This window comes from Carcharodon carcharias, chromosome 7 (assembly GCF_017639515.1).
Source record: "Carcharodon carcharias isolate sCarCar2 chromosome 7, sCarCar2.pri, whole genome shotgun sequence".
Classification (NCBI taxonomy): Eukaryota; Metazoa; Chordata; class Chondrichthyes; order Lamniformes; family Lamnidae; genus Carcharodon; species Carcharodon carcharias.
The window spans coordinates 159189974-159210833 of NC_054473.1; the positions used below are offsets into that span (position 1 = coordinate 159189974).

The 20860-nt window shown below is 40.2% G+C and overlaps 2 protein-coding genes across 2 annotated transcripts in view; one reads left to right on the top strand and one right to left on the bottom strand.

Moving 5' to 3' along the window:
- The window catches only part of gas8 (growth arrest-specific 8), a 33253-nt gene extending 23885 nt beyond the window's left edge, over nt 1–9368 (top strand). The window contains exons 9-11 of the mRNA XM_041192468.1: nt 794–1003; nt 3431–3496; nt 8651–9368. Coding sequence (XP_041048402.1) covers nt 794–1003; nt 3431–3496; nt 8651–8800 — 426 coding nt within the window. The 3' untranslated portion in view covers nt 8801–9368. The remainder of the gene's footprint in view (nt 1–793; nt 1004–3430; nt 3497–8650) is intronic.
- Nucleotides 9369–12270: 2902 nt separating this feature from the next.
- On the bottom strand, nt 12271–15941 carry uraha (urate (5-hydroxyiso-) hydrolase a). Its single transcript, XM_041192056.1, has 4 exons — nt 15895–15941; nt 15669–15808; nt 13046–13181; nt 12271–12360 (listed from the first exon to the last, which is right to left on the bottom strand). Exons 2-4 carry the CDS (start codon nt 15785–15787, stop codon nt 12271–12273), a joined length of 345 nt encoding a protein of 114 aa, XP_041047990.1. The 5' UTR covers nt 15788–15808; nt 15895–15941.
- Between the last annotated feature and the right edge of the window lie 4919 nt (nt 15942–20860).

The following is a 20860-nucleotide window of genomic DNA, read 5'->3' on the forward strand; positions in this document are numbered from 1 at the left end:
TAAAGTAATGTTTGGTATGTGAAGTCATTCTTGTCTTTAAGTGTAATTGTGTTTTTTTTTCCCTCTTTTATTTTACTAAACATTTACTGTACTGTAAAATCATCACATGTAGTTGGGGACATCATTTCCTGATTTCAGAACCTCTCATACTATACAAATTGCAAAAATGTTTTGGCAGCTGTTTCAAGTTCCCCTCTTGAAATTGGGCAGCTTGGCATTTATCATCAACCATGCCATAACACTGAATTAATTTTTAAAAAATCAATGAGAAATGTTTTCACAATGATGGTACCAGGAAATCCAAGATAAATTAAAGAGAGAGACAGCAAGACAAATGCAAATGATAATTTTAATAAAGAGCATGGAATTAGGACAGATGAAATATGTCGAAGAATAATTGCTAGAGACAAAAGAGGAATAGAAAAATTCATTCATCAGTTGTATATGATAAATGAAAGCCAACTTGTTAGCTCTCCCAAAAAATATGAACAAGTCATACAGCCAACTATAGAACTAGGGTGGTTAGCACATGTCTGTTTCTATGATTTTTATAAAATATATAGTTAGTTGACTGGGTATAATGCACGTAACACTTAATCTGATATTTTTACAAGAAATAATTCAATCTGTATTCAGAATAGTGAAAAAGTAATTTTTCTTTATAATTTCAAAATGCCTTCCAATATCCACTCAACTTAGCAACATGTGAATTGCTTTTAATAGAACTGACATGGATTTTTTTTTCTGCCTAACTTTAAACATTCCTAATGTCTTATGTTTTTTTAAAACTGAGGTTCAAGAAGAGCGGGATGATCTGTATAACAAATTTGACAAAGCCATTCAGGAGGTTCAGCAGAAGACTGGCATGAAGAACATTATCCTTGAGCAGAAACTTTGTGCACTGTCTGACTGTCTGGAGAAAAAAGAAGCACAACTGAATGAGGTCCTCGCTGCTTCTAACCTTGACCCAACTGCACTTAGTATGATCACTCGCAAACTGGAGGTTTGTGTTCTCTTTCTCTTTCCTTGTCATAGTGTGTTGACTCTTTTGTAGCTTGAAGGTTGGGATACAATTGGAAAACTCAGTGCATCCTTAAAGGAGCTATAAAATACAGAACTATAAGGCTATACACACCCACATATAAGTTAAAAGGATAAATAAACAAATTAATTTGTGAAATGGCAATATATCACAATCATACTATTTCGGTGTACATTTATTATCCTTGCATAAAAAACCTCTTAAAATGTCAAGCTTAACTTTTTTAAAAATCCTCATACATTGTACTGGCTGGCTTTTTAAATTAATTTACGGGATGTGAGCGTCACTGGCTATCCCTAATTGCCCTTAAGGTGGCGGTGAGCTGCCGCCTTGAACCGCTGCAGTCCATGATCTTGACCCAGTGAAAGTGAAGGAACAGTGATATATTTCCAAGTCAACATGGTGAGTATCTGCTGCCATTGTCCTTCTAGAGGGTTGTGGGTTTGGAAGATGCTGCCTAAGGAGGCTTGGTTAGTTTCTGAAGTGCATCTTGTAGATGGGGTACACACTGCTGTTACTGTGTGTTGGTGGTGGAGGGGGTGTATGTTTGTGGAAGGGGTGCCAATCAAGTAGACTGCTTTGTCCTAGATGGTGTCCAGCTTCTTGAGTGTTGTTGGAGCTGTACTCATCCAGGCAAGTGGAGAGTATTCCATCATACCCCTCACTTGTGCCTTGTAGATGGTGGACAGGCATTGTGGAGTCAGGAGGTGAATTACTTGCCACAAGATTACTAGCCTCTGGACCTGCTCTTGTAGCCACAGTATTTGTATGGCCATTCCAGTTCACTTTTCTGGTCAATGGTAACCCCCAGGATGTTGATAGTGGGGGATTCAGTGATGGTAATGCCATTGAATATCATGGGGTGATGGTTAGATTCTCTCTTGTTGGAGATGGTCATTGCCTGGTACTTGTGTAGCACGAATGTTACTTGCCACTTCTAGGTCAAGCCTGGATATTGTCCAGGTCTTGCTGCATTTGGACATAACTACTTCTGGAGCCTTGGTAACATGGTCAAATAAAAGTCAGCATCTTTCATTTGCATTGATAGGCTAGGAATGTGAGTCCAAGGCTGAGCAATTTGATTACTCCATGAAACAAGCACAGAGCAGCTGCAGTGCCCACCTATTTTTGCCAGCGTGAGGCCTAAACCAAACTTGGGCACCAAATGTGCACCCTGTTTTGTCTTTCTGGTTGTGATAGAGTAGGAAGTTAGCCTGCCTTGCCTTTGAGCTGGGTGATAGGTTTGTTTGGAGGGAGAAAGTGATCCCAATCGGGAAGGGGGTTTGGGGGGGGTGGGGGGGGAGTACTCAAACAGGTGTTATTGACCTGAAGTTTTCTTGTCAACACAGGAGGACCCCACGTACTTTTCCTGAGTGCACAAAAATAAAAATTCTAAATCCACTGGGCTGTTTTTTGATCAACCTCTAGTGGGCCCTTTAAGGACTACTTTTTAGACCACTCAACATCTGAATACAACTGGGTGAAATGTGCTACTGCTTGTAGCTACTCATACCCGGAGATCTATCATGGTATGTCATGATCACCTGGCTTGTGTCATCCTCACACCTCCATTGTAGTTCATCTGCAACCGTTCTGTAATGTCCAGGCTAATGCCTAGGTTGACCCCTCTTTCTGGAGTGTGCAAGGTGTAGTTTTTCCAGGGTGTCTCGAAGACCTGGGAAATGTTGTAAATGCAATTTTTTCTTAATGATCAAGTTCTATAATGAACAAATAAATTATAACTTCGTATGAAATATAAGGATGACTTCTTTCAAGGTGAAGTGAAACTGCTTTAGGGAGACAATAGCATATTAGTAATGTTACTGGACTAGTGATCCAGAGACCTGGACTAATGCTCTGATGATACAAGTTTAAATCCCACTAGGGCAACTGGAGGAATTTAAATTTATTTATTAAAATCTGGAATAAAATTTTAGTGTCAGTTCCATGGTCGCCATTACGATGAGATTATTGGAAAAACCTATCTGGTTTACTGATATCCTTCAGGGGGAGGAAATTGGCCATCTTTACCTGGTCTAGCCTACACATGACTCCAGTGACGAAATCCGATGACAGCAATGTGGTTACCTTTTAACTGCCCTCTGAAATGTTGCCACAAGCTACATAGTTATATCAAATAGCTACAGAAAAAAATACTGTGGGTGTAGCTACACAGCATAAACTGCAACAAGCAGTTCAAGAATGTAGCTTACCACCATCACTTTGAGCAATTAGAGATGGGCGAAAAATGTTGGCCTTACTAACAATACTCACATTCCAAGCATGAATAAAAATAAACTTGCTTCTGAAGTTTTGAACTACAAATACAAACTGTGATTACATTATGTAGAATATATTTTATGTCTTACATGTTTGATTCTTTTATAGGATGTCCTGGACTCCAAGAACAATGTTATAAAGGACTTACAGTATGAACTGGCTCGGGTTTGTAAGGTATGAATGAAATGTGAAACTGGGTTCTGCTAGTGCATTATGTCTCAAGAGACCAATATCTTACTCCTTTCTTTTAGCATTAGTAAGTTCCACTCGCCCGCCACATTACATAAAAATAGGTTCTCCTCGTGTAGCCTTTGGATTTTCTGTCAGTCACCTTAAATCTGTGTACTTGGTTATTAACCATTCAGCCATTGGAAACCTTTTCTCTTTATTAACTCCTATCTAAACCCTTCATGATTTTAAACACCTTTATTAAATAGTTTCCTACTAGTTAAAGAGTTACTATTAAAAAGAAACACTTTTTCAATAAGTGTCTAAAACTCTGTGATCAGCTATTTGACAGTGTATCCAAAAGTGGTGATACTGGGTCAAAAAGGGAAAGGAAAGAAAACCCCAAACACAATACCAGGTTTTTAATAGGATCACAGAATAGTGCAGCACAGAAGATGGCCATTCGGCCTATTGAGTCTGCACTGGCTCTTTTGAATAAATTGTACATCACCAAGTTTGCAGTAATTAATGTACTTATTACATATTGAAGCTGGACAATGTTTAGCACCTAAAGAGAGAGAAAAGTTTTTTGATGTCATCAGACTTTGACAGGTTTCCTCCCCTAACTAGCTTTAATATTTATTTTTCTCACAAAATACAAATTATACTTTGTCCAAAGAATAATTATTAGAAGTCTGTAATTTTGAAAGAATAAAACTGATAATACAGGATGGCTTTTTTCAAAACATTCATTTTGAATGTGCTGATAAAACAACCTGTCAAAGTCTGATGACAGCAAACAACAACGACAGAAAACTACTACAGGGTTGTAGGGATAAACCAGGTTATTGCAGGCCAGTGAGTGGCAGGGAAACAATTGGAAAAAATTCTGAGTACAGAATTAATTTCCATTTGGAGAGGCGGGGATTAATCAGGGATAGTCAGCATGGCTTTGTCAGGGGGAGATCATGTCTAACAAATTTGATTGAATTTTTCGAGGAGGTGACTAGCTGTGTAGTTGAGGGTAGTGCAGTTGATGTAGTCTACATGGATTTCAGTAATGCTTTTGACAACGTCCAGCATTGGGAGGATGGTCAAGAAGGTAAGAGCCCGTGGGACCCAGGGCAATTTGGCAAATTGGATCCAAAATTGGCTTAGTGGCAGGAGGCAGAGGGTGATGGTCAAAGATTGTCTTTGCGATTGAAAGCCTGTGACGAGTGGTGTACCATAGGGATCGGTGCTGGGATGAGATTTCAGAATACTTGAAAGTGCATGGTAAAACAGGAGAAAGTCAGCATGGTTTCATCAAGGGGAGGTCATGCCTGACAAACCTGTTAGAATTCTTTGAGGAGATAATGAGCCAATGGATGTTATCTACTTGGACTTCCAGAAGGCCTTTGACAAGGTGCTGCACAGGAGGCTGCTCAGTAAGATAAGAGCCCATGGTGTTAGAGGCAAGTTACTAGCATGGATAGAAGGTTGGCTGTCTGGCAGGAGGCAGAGTGTGGGGATAAGGGGGTCCTTCTCAGGATGGCGGCTGGTGACTAGTGGAGTTTTACAACGGTTAGTGTTGGGACCCACATCTTTTCACTTTAATGATCTAGATGAAGGAACTGAGGGCATTCTGGCTAAGTTTGCAGATGATACAAAGATAGGTGGAGGGACAGGTAGTATTGAGGAGGCGAGGCTGCAGAAGGATTTAGACAGGTTAGGAGAATGGGCAAAGAAGTGGCAGATGGAATACAATGAGGGGAAGTGTGAGGTCATGCACTTTGGTAGGAAGAATAGAGGCATAGACTATTTTCTAAATGGGGAGAGAATTCAGAAATCTGGAGTGCAAAGGGACTTGAGAGTCCTAGTCCAGGATTCTCTTAAGGTTAACTTGCAGGTTGAGTCAAAAACAGAATTACCTGGAAAAACTCAGCAGGTCTGGCAGCATCAGCGGAGAAGAGTACAGTTGACGTTTTGAGTCCTCATGACCCTTCAACAAAAGGTTCTGTTGAAGGGTCATGAGGACTCGAAATGTCAACTCTTTTCTTCTCCGCCGATGCTGCCAGGCCTGCTGAGTAATTCTGTTTTTGTTTTGGATTTCCAGCATCCGCAGTTTTTTGTTTTTATATTATTATTATTATTATAGGTTGAGTTGGTAGTTAGGAAGGCAAATACGATGTTGGCATTTATTTTGAGAAGACTAGAATATAAAAGCAGGGATGTGCTGCTGAGGCCTTATAAGGCTCTGGTCACAGTTAGAATATTGTGAGCAATTTTGGGCCCTGTATCTCAGGAAGGATGTGCTGGCCCTGGAGAGGGTCCAGAGGAGGTTCACAAGAATGATCCCAGGAATAAAATGAAACAAATGAGGAGTGTTTGAGGACTCTAGGTCTATACTCGATGGAGTTTAGAAGGATGAGGGGGGATCTAATTGAAACTTACAGAATACTGAAAGGCCTGGATAGAGTGGACGTGAGGAAGATGTTTCCATTTGTAGGAGAGACTAGGACCCGAGGGCACAGCCTCGGAGTAAAGGGAAGACCTTTTAGAACAGAGATGAGGAGAAACTTCTTTAGCCAGAGAGTGATGAATCTATGGAATTCATTGCCACAGAAGGCTGTGGAGGCCAGGTCATTGAGTGCATTTAAGACCAAGATAGATAGGTTCTTGATTGGTAAGGGGATCAAAGGTTATGAGGAGAAGGCGGGAGAATGGGGTTGAGAAACTTATCAGCCATGATTGAATGGCAGAGCAGACTCGATGGGCCGAATGGCCTAATTTATGCTATGTCTTATGGTCTTATGGACCCTTGCTGTTTGCAGTGTACATTAAAGATTTAAATGTGAACATAGGAGCTATGATCAGTAAGTTCGCGGATGACATGAAAATTGGTGGTGTCATAAATAGTGTGGAGGAAAGCCTTAGATTCCAGGATGATATAGACGGGTTGGTAAGATGGACAGAGCAGTGGCAAGTGGAATTTAATCCTGAGAAGTGAGGTGATACATTTTGGGAGGACTAACACAGCAAGGGAATACACAATGAATGGTAGGATCCTAGGAAGCACAGAGGACCAGATGGACCTTGGTATACATGTCCATAGATCCCTGGAGGCAGCCACACAGGCAGATAAGGTGGTTAAGAAGGCATATGGGATACTTGCCTTTATTAGCCAAGGCAAAGAATATAAGAGTAGGGAGATTATGATGAAGCTGTATAAAATGCTAGTTAGGCTACAGCTGGAGTACTGTGTGCAGTTCTGGTCGCCACACTATAAGAAGGGTGTGATTGCACTGGAAAGGGTGCAGATGAGATTCACAGGATGTTGCCTATGCTGGAACATTTCAGCTATGAAGAGAGATTGGATAGGTTAGGGTCATTTTCCTTAGAGCAGAGAAGGCTGAGGGGATACCTGATAGAGGTATACAAAATTCTGAGGGGCATAGATAGGAAGAAACTTTTCCCCTTAGCGGAGGTGTCAATAAGCAGGGGGCATAGATTTAAGGTAAGGGGCAGGAGGTTTAGAGGGGATTTGAGGAGAAATTCTTTCACCCAGAGGGTGGTTGGAATCTGGAACTCACTGCCTGAGGGGGTGGTAGAGGCAGAAACCCTCACAACATTCAAAAAGTATTTAGATGAGCACGTGAAATGCCACAGGGCTACGGGCCAAGTGCTGGAAAAAGGGATTAGATGGCCAGCATGCACACGATAGGCTGTATAACTCTTACTCTTATGGGCTGAATCTTCCAGTTGGCATGGAGGGGCGGGCCCGACACGCCGACGTGTAAAATGACCTGTGATGACGTCGGGCATGTGTCCTGACGTCATTACTCGTCATCTCGATATTTCATTTGGCGGCTGCACGTCCGCTGAAATGTCAACGGCCTATTAAGGAAGTAAAGTAGTTCAGAATGCTGCCCGTCCAACCTTAAGGTTGGCGGGCAGGCGAAAAACCCGAGCGGCCTTCACGTTTTTCAGGAAACCTCCTCATCCACTGGTGGGATGAAGTTTCCTGAAGCTTTTATATAAATATTCCCACCTTTTACAAACACATGAGGGGACATTTGAATAAATTTTTAAATCTATTCCACATTAATTCTCATAACCATTCAATCTCCGAGGCAGCTTTGTGCCTCAGGGAGATTGCTGTGCTCTTTCGCGCAAAAGGGCGCAGGCCCCGTCTCTCCCTCCTCCCATTCAGGTAGCGCAGACCTGCTGTATGTTATGCTGGGCAGGGCTTAATTGGCCAATCCGCGTAAAATGGCAGCGCACAGCCAATTGCGGGCAGTGATCAGCTCCGTGCCCAGCCCGCCCGCCATAGGAAATATCCAGGTCTATGGCCTGTTGTCACCACCTTTGGATACACCGTCAAATAGCTATACACAGATTTTTAGACACTTGTTGAAAAATGTGTTTCTTTTTAATAGTACTCCAACTAGTCGGAAACTATTTGCTTTGCATATGCTATAAAAGAGGACCACAGGGATTAATTAACTCCCAGCTACGAAAGCCAGTTGGTAATAATGGCCAGTACCTCAGTGACTGTTTGTTTACTAATGTGTTGATAGCTAAAGCCTAAATTAAAGGGGTGATACTTTTTTTAAATTTGGAAGTCCTCAAAAGATACAAGAATTACATAATTTTTTTGGCAGGTCACATTCACAAATGGCTCAGCTGGAAATAATCTCACCTTGGTGTCCATTTCTTGATTCAAGGCCTGAGTCTACATGCTAGGCTAATGTTTGCTAAACTGGTGAAAGTGCCAGTTTTTGGATGATAAAATCTGTGACACATTCTGCTGATGCTGGTAAATGTTAAAAATCCATGGTAGAATTTGAGGAAGAGTGGGTATTGTGGCCAACATTCCCTTCAACAAGTATTACCCAAAACAAATTAATGGTCATTCATCTCACTCCTCTGTGAGAATCTACTGTTATCAAAATAACAGTTGCTGCACTTCAAAGTAGTTCATTGCATATAGCGTGCTTTGAGGCATTAATTAGAAATCTGAGAGCACTAACTGAATGAGTCCATTTGTTACCTTTTCGTAAAGACTATGCCTTGTTGTAGATAAATGGTTGCAATGGAAAAGATACTTTAAATGTAAAGCTATAAGCATATGTTTTCCATCGGATAATGGAATAAGATTTGACACTGCTTTTTAATCAGGCTCACAACGATTTGCTGCGAACATATGAGGCAAAACTCACTGCATTTGGAATTCCAGTAGATGAGCTAGGATTCAAACCACTGGAGACTGCCTTTTGTGGACAGAGGATTGGTCAGGGCCCAGCTGGGCTGGTTGCTGCATCGACATAGGTCTGGGCTATAAATTACACCTTCCTAATGATATGTAGAACACTTGGTTACCAATAAATAAGGTTGCTAATGTTCCTAATAATGATGTGATACAAAGTTCTCTGAAAACCTGTTCAGGAGATGTCTTTTTAATAGTAAAAATGAATGAAGTCTGTAAATACTTAATGGCTTGAGATTTTGCAATGTTTTAAAAAAAATTAAAATATACACTTAGATTAAAAAAAACACTTGCCTCATCATAGTAGGGTCTGATTAGATTCCTGTATATCAGAATAAATGTTCTTCTAATTTCAAAAATGCAAAACACAACTTTTTGCTGTTAACACCAGCAGTCACTACATTGTTTGTAGATATGCAATAATTTCTGGCTGTGTCATCTCCCTCTGCTTCATTCAATGTAACTAACATTTTAAAAGGTCCACCTGGTTATCAGGTGACTTTGTGCAGCAAGCTTCTAAATTCTGTCTTCATAACTCCAGTATAATCATGTGCACAAAAAGAATTATGCTCCTCAAATTATAAGCAGTACTATAGTCAATTTAATATTAAAATTCTTCCATTTCTTCTGTCTACTCTCCATTGTCATGATTTATGTAATTTTGAGATACTTTGTAATGGCCTTTTCAATTACTTTTAACACTCATGCTGGATATCTAGACCTTGTATCATTAGGGGTGCTGTGGCAAGTTGCTCATTTTCATCTTGGCAATTTTGCTTTTGCTATTTTCCCCTCAAATATTTACCTCTCCTGTTCATTGCCCCACCAACCTCCAAGTTTAACACTCATTCTTAGTTGCCATTTTTCTTTACAATTTCCAGACACAATCACAATTTCTGTCTCTTGCATCAAATTCAGTCTTCAGATCCACTGCTTTAAATTTTCAGCCCCACACAGGTTGTTTTTAAATTCCTACCACACTTGTGGAAGCTTTTCTGCTGCTTATCCATTTTAGACTCTGCTCATCGCCCAAGTTCTACTCAACCTTAGGCCCTGCCTGAGGGAAACCTGATTTTTTTTTAAATCACCATAAGCAACGTCACTGCAAAGGATCTAATCATCTGATTAAAAATATGGTGTTTGCAGGAGATCTCGATCAGTGTTGAGGAAAAGAAGCATCTGCATAAGATATACACTAGGCATTAGTTGCTTCACTGGTGGAGTTTATAGCCTGCCTCTATTTAAAATATAAGTTAACATGTTCCAGATACAATAATTATGAAATAGGAATATCTGCAGATTTCTATTTAAATAAGAACTTTTCATAAATCCTTTGAGGGCTGCATTAATTATCAAAAAACAAAATCAAATTTTGTTCAGTTATTTCAGAAGTTCAAGATTTTTTGTAAAGCCTTTCTTCTATTTCCGCCATCCCATCTTGCACAATAAGTCATGCCCTCCAACACCTCACCATAAGTGATCAATATTTATGTGCAAATCTAATTAGTGACTGTTGCTAGGCTTCCAGCTACACAACTCATAGCTCAATCTAATCTTCACAATCCATCATTTGGAGAAACTACTGGGGTAATAATCAAGGAACTCACCCAAGGCTCCTTAGACAGCACCTTCCAAATCCACAACTGCTACCCTTTAGAAGGAAAAGGGCAACAGACACATGGGAACACCAACACCTGGAAATTCCCCTCTAAGCTACCCAGCATCCTGACTTGGAAATATATTGCCACTCCTTCAATGTCATTGGGTTAAATTCTTGGAACTTCCTCCCTAACAGCACCATGGGTGTACCGACACCACATGGACTGCAACAGTTTAAGAAGGCAGCTCAACATATTTTCAAGGGCAGTTAGGGGTGGATAATAAATACTGGCCTAGCTTTCCCCTGCTTAAAAGATCAAATTTCTGTTGATTTCAATACTATGTTCACTTACAAACATAGAATAACAGTTACCACACAATACAAGAAAAGAGATGCTTTATTTTCAAAACTTATTCATTACTCAATCCTTTTATGTTTTGGAAAACATTAATATCTTTTTACATTACTACATTTTGACAAATTACTAAGCAGAAGGAGGTTAATATCAACAAAGAGAAGGACAGTGTGACGTTGTTCATTGAATTCTCGTGCCACAAAGTGGAAAAGGAACAGATTCTTCAGAATGAAGAAAGCAGCATCTCACACATTTCTTTTTCAGTAAATGATTCATGTAAAGAATTAGCTTAAGTGGAAAAATACTATGAATTCAATAATAGGTGGTGCAGAATAAATAGCTGGAATCCGCATAAAAGTTCAGATAACTTCACAACAGAAATCAAAAGACACTGGGGGTCACTTTAACTCACTGGTTCAGAAACCCATGGGATCAGGTGGAGTGGCAATTGTGTATCCCATCAAATATTATTCTCCATTGTGTCATTAAATCAGCATTGCACCCAATATCATCAATTACCTGACAGGGGGATTAGGTAGAAATTGCCCTCATCATCTGTGTCTCTGCAGTTTACTACTGCTACTACATTCAATCTAGGAACGTTAGGAACAGAAATAGACCATTCAGCACCTCAGATATAAAAACAAAAAACTGTGGATCCTGGAAATCCAAAATAAAAAATACCTGGAAAAACTCAGCAGGTCTGGCAGCATCGGTGGAGAAGAGTACAGTTGACGTTTCGAGTGCTCATGACCCTTCAACAGAACCTTCTGTTGAAGGGTCATGAGGACTCGAAACGTCAACTGTACTCTTCTCCACCGATGCTGCCAGACCTGCTGAGTTTTTCCAGGTATTTTTTATTTTTCATTCAGCAACTCAAATCTGTCTAGCCATTCAATTAAATCATGGCTTACCCTTATCTAACAAAAATCCATCCAACTCCTGAAAACTCCAATCATTTTGGCATGCATAGCCTTTTGGGGGCAGGGAGATCTACCAACCTGTGTGTATAAAAAAAAAGCTTCTTAATTGGCGTAGTTCTAATTTTATGATGCTGCCTTGTTTTTCATTTACCACTAGAGGATATAGCTTCTGCACATCTATCCTATCAAATCCGTTTAACGTTTGAAACACCTTGATCACATTACCCTTCATTCTTCTATTCAAAAGGGAAAACAAACCAAGTTTATTCAACCTGTCTTCAAAATTTAAGCCCCAGTATTATGTTGGTGAATCTGTGCAACAGCCGTTCCAAGGCCAATATATCCTTCCTGAGGTACAGTACCCAAAACTGAACGCAGTATTGCAGATGAGGCTTAACTAGTGTTCCATACAAGTGAAGCATAACTTCATTTTTTTCAGCCCCGTTGGGGGGAAAAAGGCCAATATTCCATTTTTGAATCCATCAATAATTTCTATCTCAAGTTGTTTTATTCTAAAGAGTAACAAAATAAAACATCATACACCCCATCCCATTAAAAAAAAAATTACTCAAACCTAAGCACTGGCATGGTGACATTTCATTATAAAGGATCTAAAAGTGAATCTGTAGTCCACATTAGTGCAGGTTAGGGCACTTAGGATCCTCGATAGGTAGTGTACGAGAAGGGACTCAGGAGAAGAGCAATGTGGTACTTCTGACTTGCATCCAAGATGTTGAAAACAACCTGTGAGAACAAAATAAGACAGGATCAGCTATAGACTCCAGTCAGAGATTCCTTGCTTTTGGAACACTGGAGGTAATTTTGACTTTGTACAATAATGCAAAATGGAAATAAGTGTATGGGGAGATGTAAAATGGGCTGGTGATTCAGTCCTATCCGTTTTATATTATCACACAAAAAGTCAAATTATCCCTATAAAATTGTTTAAATATACACCTCAAACTCTTATCCTGTAAAATAAATAAATTGTTTCAGCAAAAAAATCAAGCTCCAAAGACCATTCCAAAGTTACAAAAGCATTTGCTGCAACTAGATAGATGCAATGCACCTCATTACAATGTACTCATGATGGTTCTATTAGTCACACAATAGAATCTTATCACAATGCTTATTTCATTAACTTTATTTGAAGAGGTATTTGAAGAGACATAATTCATTGCCTTCTAATGTAAGTGTTGTGTATTAGAAATAAATTTCACTTTTTTCCTGTATTGCAAGGTTTCTGTTGATGCAGAGAGTTAAAGGCTGGGATTTTCCAGCCACGTCGCGGGTGGGACCCGCCACAGGTGAGGCAGTGCCCCAGCCAGAAGTCCATTGACTTGCAGCGGGACTGGAAGATCCTGGGCAGAGGGCAGATGTGGAAAATCCTGCCCAAAGTCTTGGACACAACATTTTGTGCAGTTATTACCTCTATGTATGGGTAGAAACTGGCCATCTTTAACGATTGCCAATACTCATCTGTTGCAAACTTCATCTTGTATATCCCAGGAACAAAGGTTTCTGAAGTAAGCAGACCTGGGCACCTGCCATCTGAGTTTGTAACCCTGCAGACACAGAATTGCATAGTGCAGTCAAAACATTTGCTTACATTTTTCTGAAGGCATTTTTTTCTGTGGGATGACTCCTTGAAATATTATTTTGCCTCAATTACTTCCCCCTTCCACCTTAAACAAGCATCACCCAATGGCATTTTATCATTTACACAATGGTGTTTTTTTAAAGAACAAAATGTGGAGAAAACAGTGCACATTAAGCTACTGTTCACTGTTGCTCATTTTTGTCAATAGTATTTGAACTATGGTAAAAGTTGCAGTGACAAGAAACTGGTTCTTTGATTATGGTTTCCTGATATGTCAAAAAATATTTTTGTTAAAACTGCCAATAACTTCCACTTTCAACATAGAACAGCATCAAAAAGGTGCAAATAAAAATAAATGTCAAGCCAAAGGAGGAGATATTAGGTCAAGTGACTAAAAGCCTAGTCACAATGGGTAACAAGAAAGGTTTTAAAAGGATGATATTCTGTGTTGTATACTCTGTGACTCTGTAACATTAAGGCAGCAATTGCAGAGAGTGGGGCCACCAATAAAGGGTGAATGGAGGTTTGGGATTCACAAGGACCCAGAGTCAGAGAACTGGAGAATTCAGTGGAGGGGGTTGGCAAGCTAGAGGGACAAGGAAATGAAGGGATTTAAGCATAATGAGAATTTCAAATGTAAGGAATTGGGGGCCTAAAAACAAAATAGTTCAGTGAGGATGGGGCAAAGAGGCTTTAGTGCAAGATAGGCCATAGGCAGTAGAATTTTGGATGAGTTGAAGATTTATTTTGACATTATGTTTTTTTATTTGACATTTCTAACAAATAACTCAATACCAGCAAGAGTGTCCAAAAAAAACTAATCTAAACTACATCGGCAAGGCTTTGAGACACTGACGCACCCCCACCTTCCCCTAGTTACATTTCTCCCATGCTGCCATCCAGATCCTGGAGGACAGAGGCTGGCTTTGAACTTAGATCTAGTTGAATCTTGAAGTGGCAAAGGCTTAGATCAGTATTTCAGCAGCAGGTGGGCTATTAGGGTCAGGGGGAAGCAATGTTACAAGTGGAAGTAGTCATCATGACAGACAGACTATGGGTTGGAAGCTCAGTCTGTGGTCCAATACGATAGGATGCTGAGGTTGCAAACATTTATTCAAACTGAGATTGTGGCTGGGGAGTTACATAGATGTGGTGGAAATGATGGGTGTTGAAGATGGTAGTTTTAGTCTTCCCAAGGTTTAATTGGAGGAAATTGCAGCTGAAGCAAAACTGGATATTGCACAAGCCATCTAGCAGACAATGAAGATTGACAAGAGATTGTCCAGAGATAGAGCTGGGTGTACATGTGAAAGTTGATACCACATGTAAAATCGTTTTGCCAAGGAGCAGCACGTGGATGAGGAAGATAAGAGAGCCAACGATAGTTCCTTGGGGAATTGAGGGCATTGATCAGGAGTGGGAGTGGAAGTTTTTACTTCAGATGCTTTGGCTACTATCAGATAAGTGAGAGTGAAAGTGAGAGATGGGCAATTGCACTGAGCTGGACAATGAAGAAGCATTGGAGGACGATGGTTTGGTCGATGTGTCAATGGCTACCTAGAGCCAAATGCTGAATCTTAAAATGTTCAAGAACACTGTCCATGCCAGTGTCCAGAAACTGCCAAATACAATTCAGGATTGATGAACTGGCAGTCAGAATTAAATTCAGAATGTGTAAAGTTTAAAGGGCTAATTGGCAGGTAAATTATCAGTTATGAATTAGTTTGCTGATTTTTTTTAAGAAAAGGTAGAATATCTTTCTGCCACTTGCTGAATGAGCTCTTCACTTTTCTATTGCATTTCTGATTGTGGATCCTGTACAACCAGCAACATTCCCAGAGTAAACCTGCTAGACATGGTAAGGCCACCAAGAGGTTTCAGCCTTAAGCAAGTCCAACATGTTTACTATGGAGTTGCTGCCTGTTAGAGGAGACCTGGGAGGCAGCAGCCTTTGCATTCCAATAAATACAATTGAAAACAGTGTGTTCAGGCACCATTCCGGAAGGCTAACATCCCTGAAGTCAATTGTTGAGTTCACTCCAATTAATCTCTTAATGGCAGTATGATTTTGCTATCAGATAACATTTAGTTGTGTAAAAGTGATGTATCTGAATCAAACCAAAACAGCACCGTTTTAAATCTTTATCCTGATAGCAGTATGTATGAATTTTTTTCATGAAACTGCTAGGATTTACTGAAATGGGAAGCCAGCACACAGAGCCATGTCTCTTTAGGGAACAAGCACAAACAGTAAAGGTGCAATTTCCCTTTTAGCAAGTGGAATAATGACAGATAATTCTAGGTCTCCTGTTGTGTCTTTCCATCACTCCACCGCACTAAGGGAAAAGCGGGATCAAATAGCCTAACAAAAAACTCAAATAACTGATTTTACTCTCATGTGCTCCTTTAACCGAATCTTCCTTTTAGCCGCTAATGTTTAGATCTGACTTACCCTCTTGTAATCTCTCTCCATGCCTTGTCTTCCAGTCTGAAAACACTGACAGCGACATGAGTAGCAGGGATGCCTTGTGCTGTGTTGAGTATGTGGGTGGTTAGAGGGCTCTGCGCCATTCTGCGGTCTGGAGAGTTACTCTATTACACAGGAGTTGTTCAATTAGTTAACTTCAGACACTTTATTAATCAAACAATATTTACTTCGAGAAAAATGTTAACGTCACCTATAACATTTAGAAACAGTCGGCTCTTGAATCTTCATGACACTTCACCCTTTGTGTAGGTTAGACGGAGAAGTAAATGGAGCATTACCAAATTACCAGCTGTGCCGTCTTTTTACATTTCAATTTAGAAATCTAATCATGTTTTGCTGATAAACTAGGAGCGTATATTTAGACTTAACACTTAGAAGTTTCTTTCCGGTTGTAAATAAGTGCACCCACCTGCCAGCTAAATTGTACTCCTCTGCACGAATCTCGGAAGTGCTCAGACATGTGATAGATAGTCCACTCCCCAAACTCTGTCGCCACTGTGCTGCCTCTCTCTTAGAAGCCTCAGGGGGAATGCCTCGCTGATTTGAACACAGAGGGAGGAACAGGAAGTTTTGGAATTTGAGTTTTTTCTTCTTCCCCACCCAACAATGTCTTCTGCAATACGTATTTTGAAAGAAGGTGAACACGGACTTGAAAATTACTTCTTGGGATTATGAGCGTGGCTGGCAGGGCTGATATTTAATATTCATCCCTAGTTGTCCAGAAGGTGGTGCAAACCTTCCTCTTGAACAGTTACAGCCGATTGAGCGAAATACTGCAGCAATTCTGTTAGGTCGGGAGTTCCAGGATTTTGACCCAGCCACCCTGAGGGAATGGCGATATCCGCCCAAATTAGGGTGGTGTGTGACTTGGAAGGGAACTTTGAGTTTATTGTGTTTCCATGTGCCTACTAGCCCTAATTGCCCTTCTGGTTGGAGGTTGCAGCCTGCTGTCCAAAGCCTCTCATCACAGGCTAAATCATCAATCAGTGGACTGCTGCAGTCAGTTACCGTCCTGTAGCTTGTGAAGTTCCTTCACGTATAGAAGGAGACTGGTTTGCTCCTGGAATGGATGAGACATATTCTGTTCATGTAACATGAAAGTTGTGTATCATTTATTGTGCAAATGTATCAAGAGTTCTGTTATTTTTGAGACCAACTGTGTAATCGCTGTGACCTCCCTCCTGCCTTCTTCCCAACTGAGCCCTTGCCCATCAGGCCTATAGCTTCTCTCCAATTTTACCATCAGTGCACTCATCAATAACATACAACTTGCTTCCTCATTCCCCTTGTAGAGCAATACCAAGCAATCACAGAAAGATGATACTTGCAAAACATTGTATGAAGAGGTAACAAATGTGGTGGACAAGGGAATTGCACTGGTTATAGTGTGCATAGACTTAATCAAAGATAGCCTTTGGCAATACCACACTGGAGAAGATTAAAGGCTACAGATTATGGTGGAGAGTGAAAAAAGGAATTAAAACTGGTTAGAAGGGAGAAAACAGAGTAAGAGTTAAGGGCAGTTTCTCAGATTGGTTACAGGTAGGGAGAAATGTCCTTAAATGTTCTGTTCTGGGATAGCTGCTGTCCATAAATGATTTAGATATAAGGCTAGAGGTAATGGAATTGAAATTTGAAGATACCAACATAGGAAATATGGTAGATAATTCTGAGGATCTAAAGAAGCTGTAAAGGGTTTGATAAGGTCTTCTTCTTATCGTGTCCACGGACAGTCTATACATGGCCCAGCCAGATCTGGACACATTTTTGCGCCTTGTTGTTGAATTCGGCAAGATCTGCAACAGTGCAGGGTTCCTCTAGTGATAGACATTGCAGGAGATGTTGCATAGTCTGTGGCTCAGTTCCACATTCACAAGTTGTCGGGCAAGTTGTATATCCCCATTTACTTAGTGACACCTTTGAACGACCTACACCAGTCCTAAGTCTGTTAAGGCACTTCCAGCTTGCCCAGTTGCAATTAGCTCCTGGGGGAAGGCTTTCATCCGGTAGAATTTCCATCGTTGGGGGTTGTTCGAGACTGGCGAGCTGGTCTTTCCACAAGGCAATGCGGGCTTCAGATGGGGTTGATTGTAATGGAACAACACTGTTCATGAAGCTCTTCCATGACTTTAGGCCACTGGGTGTAGGCGTATGAACATGTAGAGGGTGCCTCGCATCTGATGTTTGACGGAGTCGCTCTTTCTTGCTGGCTACTGTTCTTTTTATATCAGGAGGAGCGATACCCGCCAGGATATATAGGCTGTTGGTGTTTGTTGGTTTTAAACAACCTGTGATAAGTCGGCAGCTGTCAGCAACTGATAAGGTGGTGGAATGGAATAAAAGTGGCAGATCAAATTCAGTGCCAGTGCAAGATAGCATAATTTGATTTTCAGAAAAGTAGAAGTTATACTTTAAAGAATAGCTTGTGATATGAAAAAAGCAGAGGGATTTGTGGGGCCAGGTAAACAAGTCAACACCTCAAGTGGATAACCCCATTATAATTGCTAATGGAATAATGGAAAGAGGTGTAGAATATAAAAGTTTATATAAACATGATGTTGGCTCGCACAATACATAACACTCAGCTTCACCTCCTCCATCAATCCAAAAGCTGTCACTTCACATGACAACTGTCTGCCTGACATGATGACCTGAATGAACCAAAATTTTCTCCAACAGACTTAGTCAGAAAATAGAAGAACGTAAAATTAAAGGGAGGGTGGTAACTTGGGTATGTAAATGGCTAGTGGATGGGAAGCAGAATGTACTGTTGAATAGAGATTTTTCTGACTGGAGACAAATATATCATAGGAACTTCCAGAGGTCAGTATTAGGACCATTATTTTTCTTTCATATAAATGACTTGGACTTGGATATGAAGGAGTACAATTTCAAAGTTTGCAGATGATATAAAACTTGGAAATTTAGCAAACAAGTAGCAGAATAGTAACCGACTTTGGAAGGACATAGACAAACTGATGAAACGGGCAGACATTATTTAATGTGGATAAGTGTGAAATTTGGGGTTAAAAAACAAGTGGAGGCAGTATAATCTATTTTGAGGGGGTAGTAGAGCAGAGATATGTAAGTGCATGGTCAAAAATCTTTGAAGATGGTAGGGCAAGTTGATAAAGGTTAAGAAAACATTTGGGATACTTAGCTTTATCAATAGGAGAATGTAATACAAAAACAAGGATGTTATGTTAATTCCTATTTAGGCCTCAGTTAGTCTACTGTGAACACTTCTAGGCACCATCCTTTAGGAAGGATATTAAGGCCTTAAAGAAGGATGACAAACTTCAGTTATAGCAGAGAAGGTTAACGGGAGGTTTAACAGAGGCATTCAAAATTGTGAGGGGTTTTGAAGGAACAATTAGGAAGAAACTGCCTCTTTTGGCAAGTGGGTCAGTAAGCAGAAGCATTAGATTTAAATCAGCAAAAGAACTAGAAAGGAAATAATATTTAAAAACAGAGGGTTGTTAAATTCTGGAAAAAAGACCTGCAAGGGTGGAGCAAAAAAATCCATTGGAAATTGTTTGTTTTGCATCTTCACAAACATTTTTGTTCCTTTGGGGAACCATGGAGATGTGTTGGACTAATTAACAGTCTGATTATCAACCTGTTGACATAGAACTTTCAAAAGGCAATTTGAAATGTACTGAAGAGCTCTAATTTGCAGGTTTGTGGAGTAAAGGGTGGATGTGGAACCAAATTAGACAGCTCTTTCATAGAGCTGGCATTGGCAAGATTGGTTGAATGGCCTGATTCTGTGCTGTAAGATGCTATTATTCTAATAAAATCTAAGTAAATTCAAAACAAGGAAGTTCAGAATCTCTGCAAGGCGCTTGATCCCATCTGTATTTCTTCCCTCTCATTCATTCTGGAAACCAGAGTGTCTTCTAACCTCTGAGACACTGCTTCTGTTCAATCACTGTCTCCACCACTGCTGTGCACCATCTTTCCATGACCTTATCACAACAACTAGCATTTATATAGCACCTCTAATGTAAAATGTCCAAAGGCACATCCAGGAGCAATATCAAATAAAATTTGACGCCAAGTCACATAAGCAGATATTAGGAGAGGTGACCAAATGCTTGAAGTCTGAAGGTTTGTCTTGGAAGTTAATTTATGGGTAGCAGAGTTTTGGATGTGATCTGGTTTATGAAGGTGGATAGATAGGAGGCCAGCTAGGGATAGTGAAATCTAGAGGCAACAAAGGTATAGATGAGGGTTTCAGCAGCAGATGAACAGAGGCCAAGGACAGGAACAGATGATGGTATGGAGGTGAAAGTAGGTGATTTTAGTTTTTTTAAATTCAGCCATGGGATATGGGCATCACTGCTAGGCCAGCATTTATTGCCTATCTCTGATTGCCCTTGTTCAGGCGGCATTTAAGAAAAAGTAAGGGAGATATTTTGAAGCAGGACATTTTTATATCTAGATATATTAGGAGATGTGACCAAAAGGGGTTTTGATAGAAAAATTAGGAAGAAACTGCCTCTTCCGGTAAGTGGGTCAGTTATCAGAAGTTATTGATTTAAATCAGCAAAAGAACTAGAGAGGAAATGATATTTAAAAAATTCACACAGAGGGTTGTTAAATTCTGGAACACACGACCTGTAAGGGTGGAGCAAACAGAGTCCATTGGGAATTGTTTGTTTGTTTTGTATCTTTAAGAGTATTTAAGAGTCAACCACATTGCTGTGGGTTTGGAGTCACGTGTAGGCCAGACCAGGTAAGATTTCCTTCCCTAAAGGACTCTAGTGAACGAGATGGGTTTTTAACAATGGTTTCATGGTCAAAATCAGACTTTTAATTCCAGATTTTTATTGAATTCAAATTTCACCATCTGCTATAGTGGAATTCAAACTCGGGTCCCCAGAATATTACCCTGGGCCTCTGGAATACTAGTCCAGTGACAATACCACTACACCACCACCTCCCCCTAGTGATGGAGCTCCTTTAAGTTCCTAAATGCCCTCCACCCTGCTTCTATGCTCCACAAATGAGTCAAGTAATTAAGGCGGCTAATGGAATGCTATCCTTCATTACGAGATGAATTGAGCATAAAATTAAGGATGTTATGCTTCAGTTGTACAGGGCATTGGTGAGACCATATCTCGAATACTGTGTGCAGTTTTGGTCTCCTTATT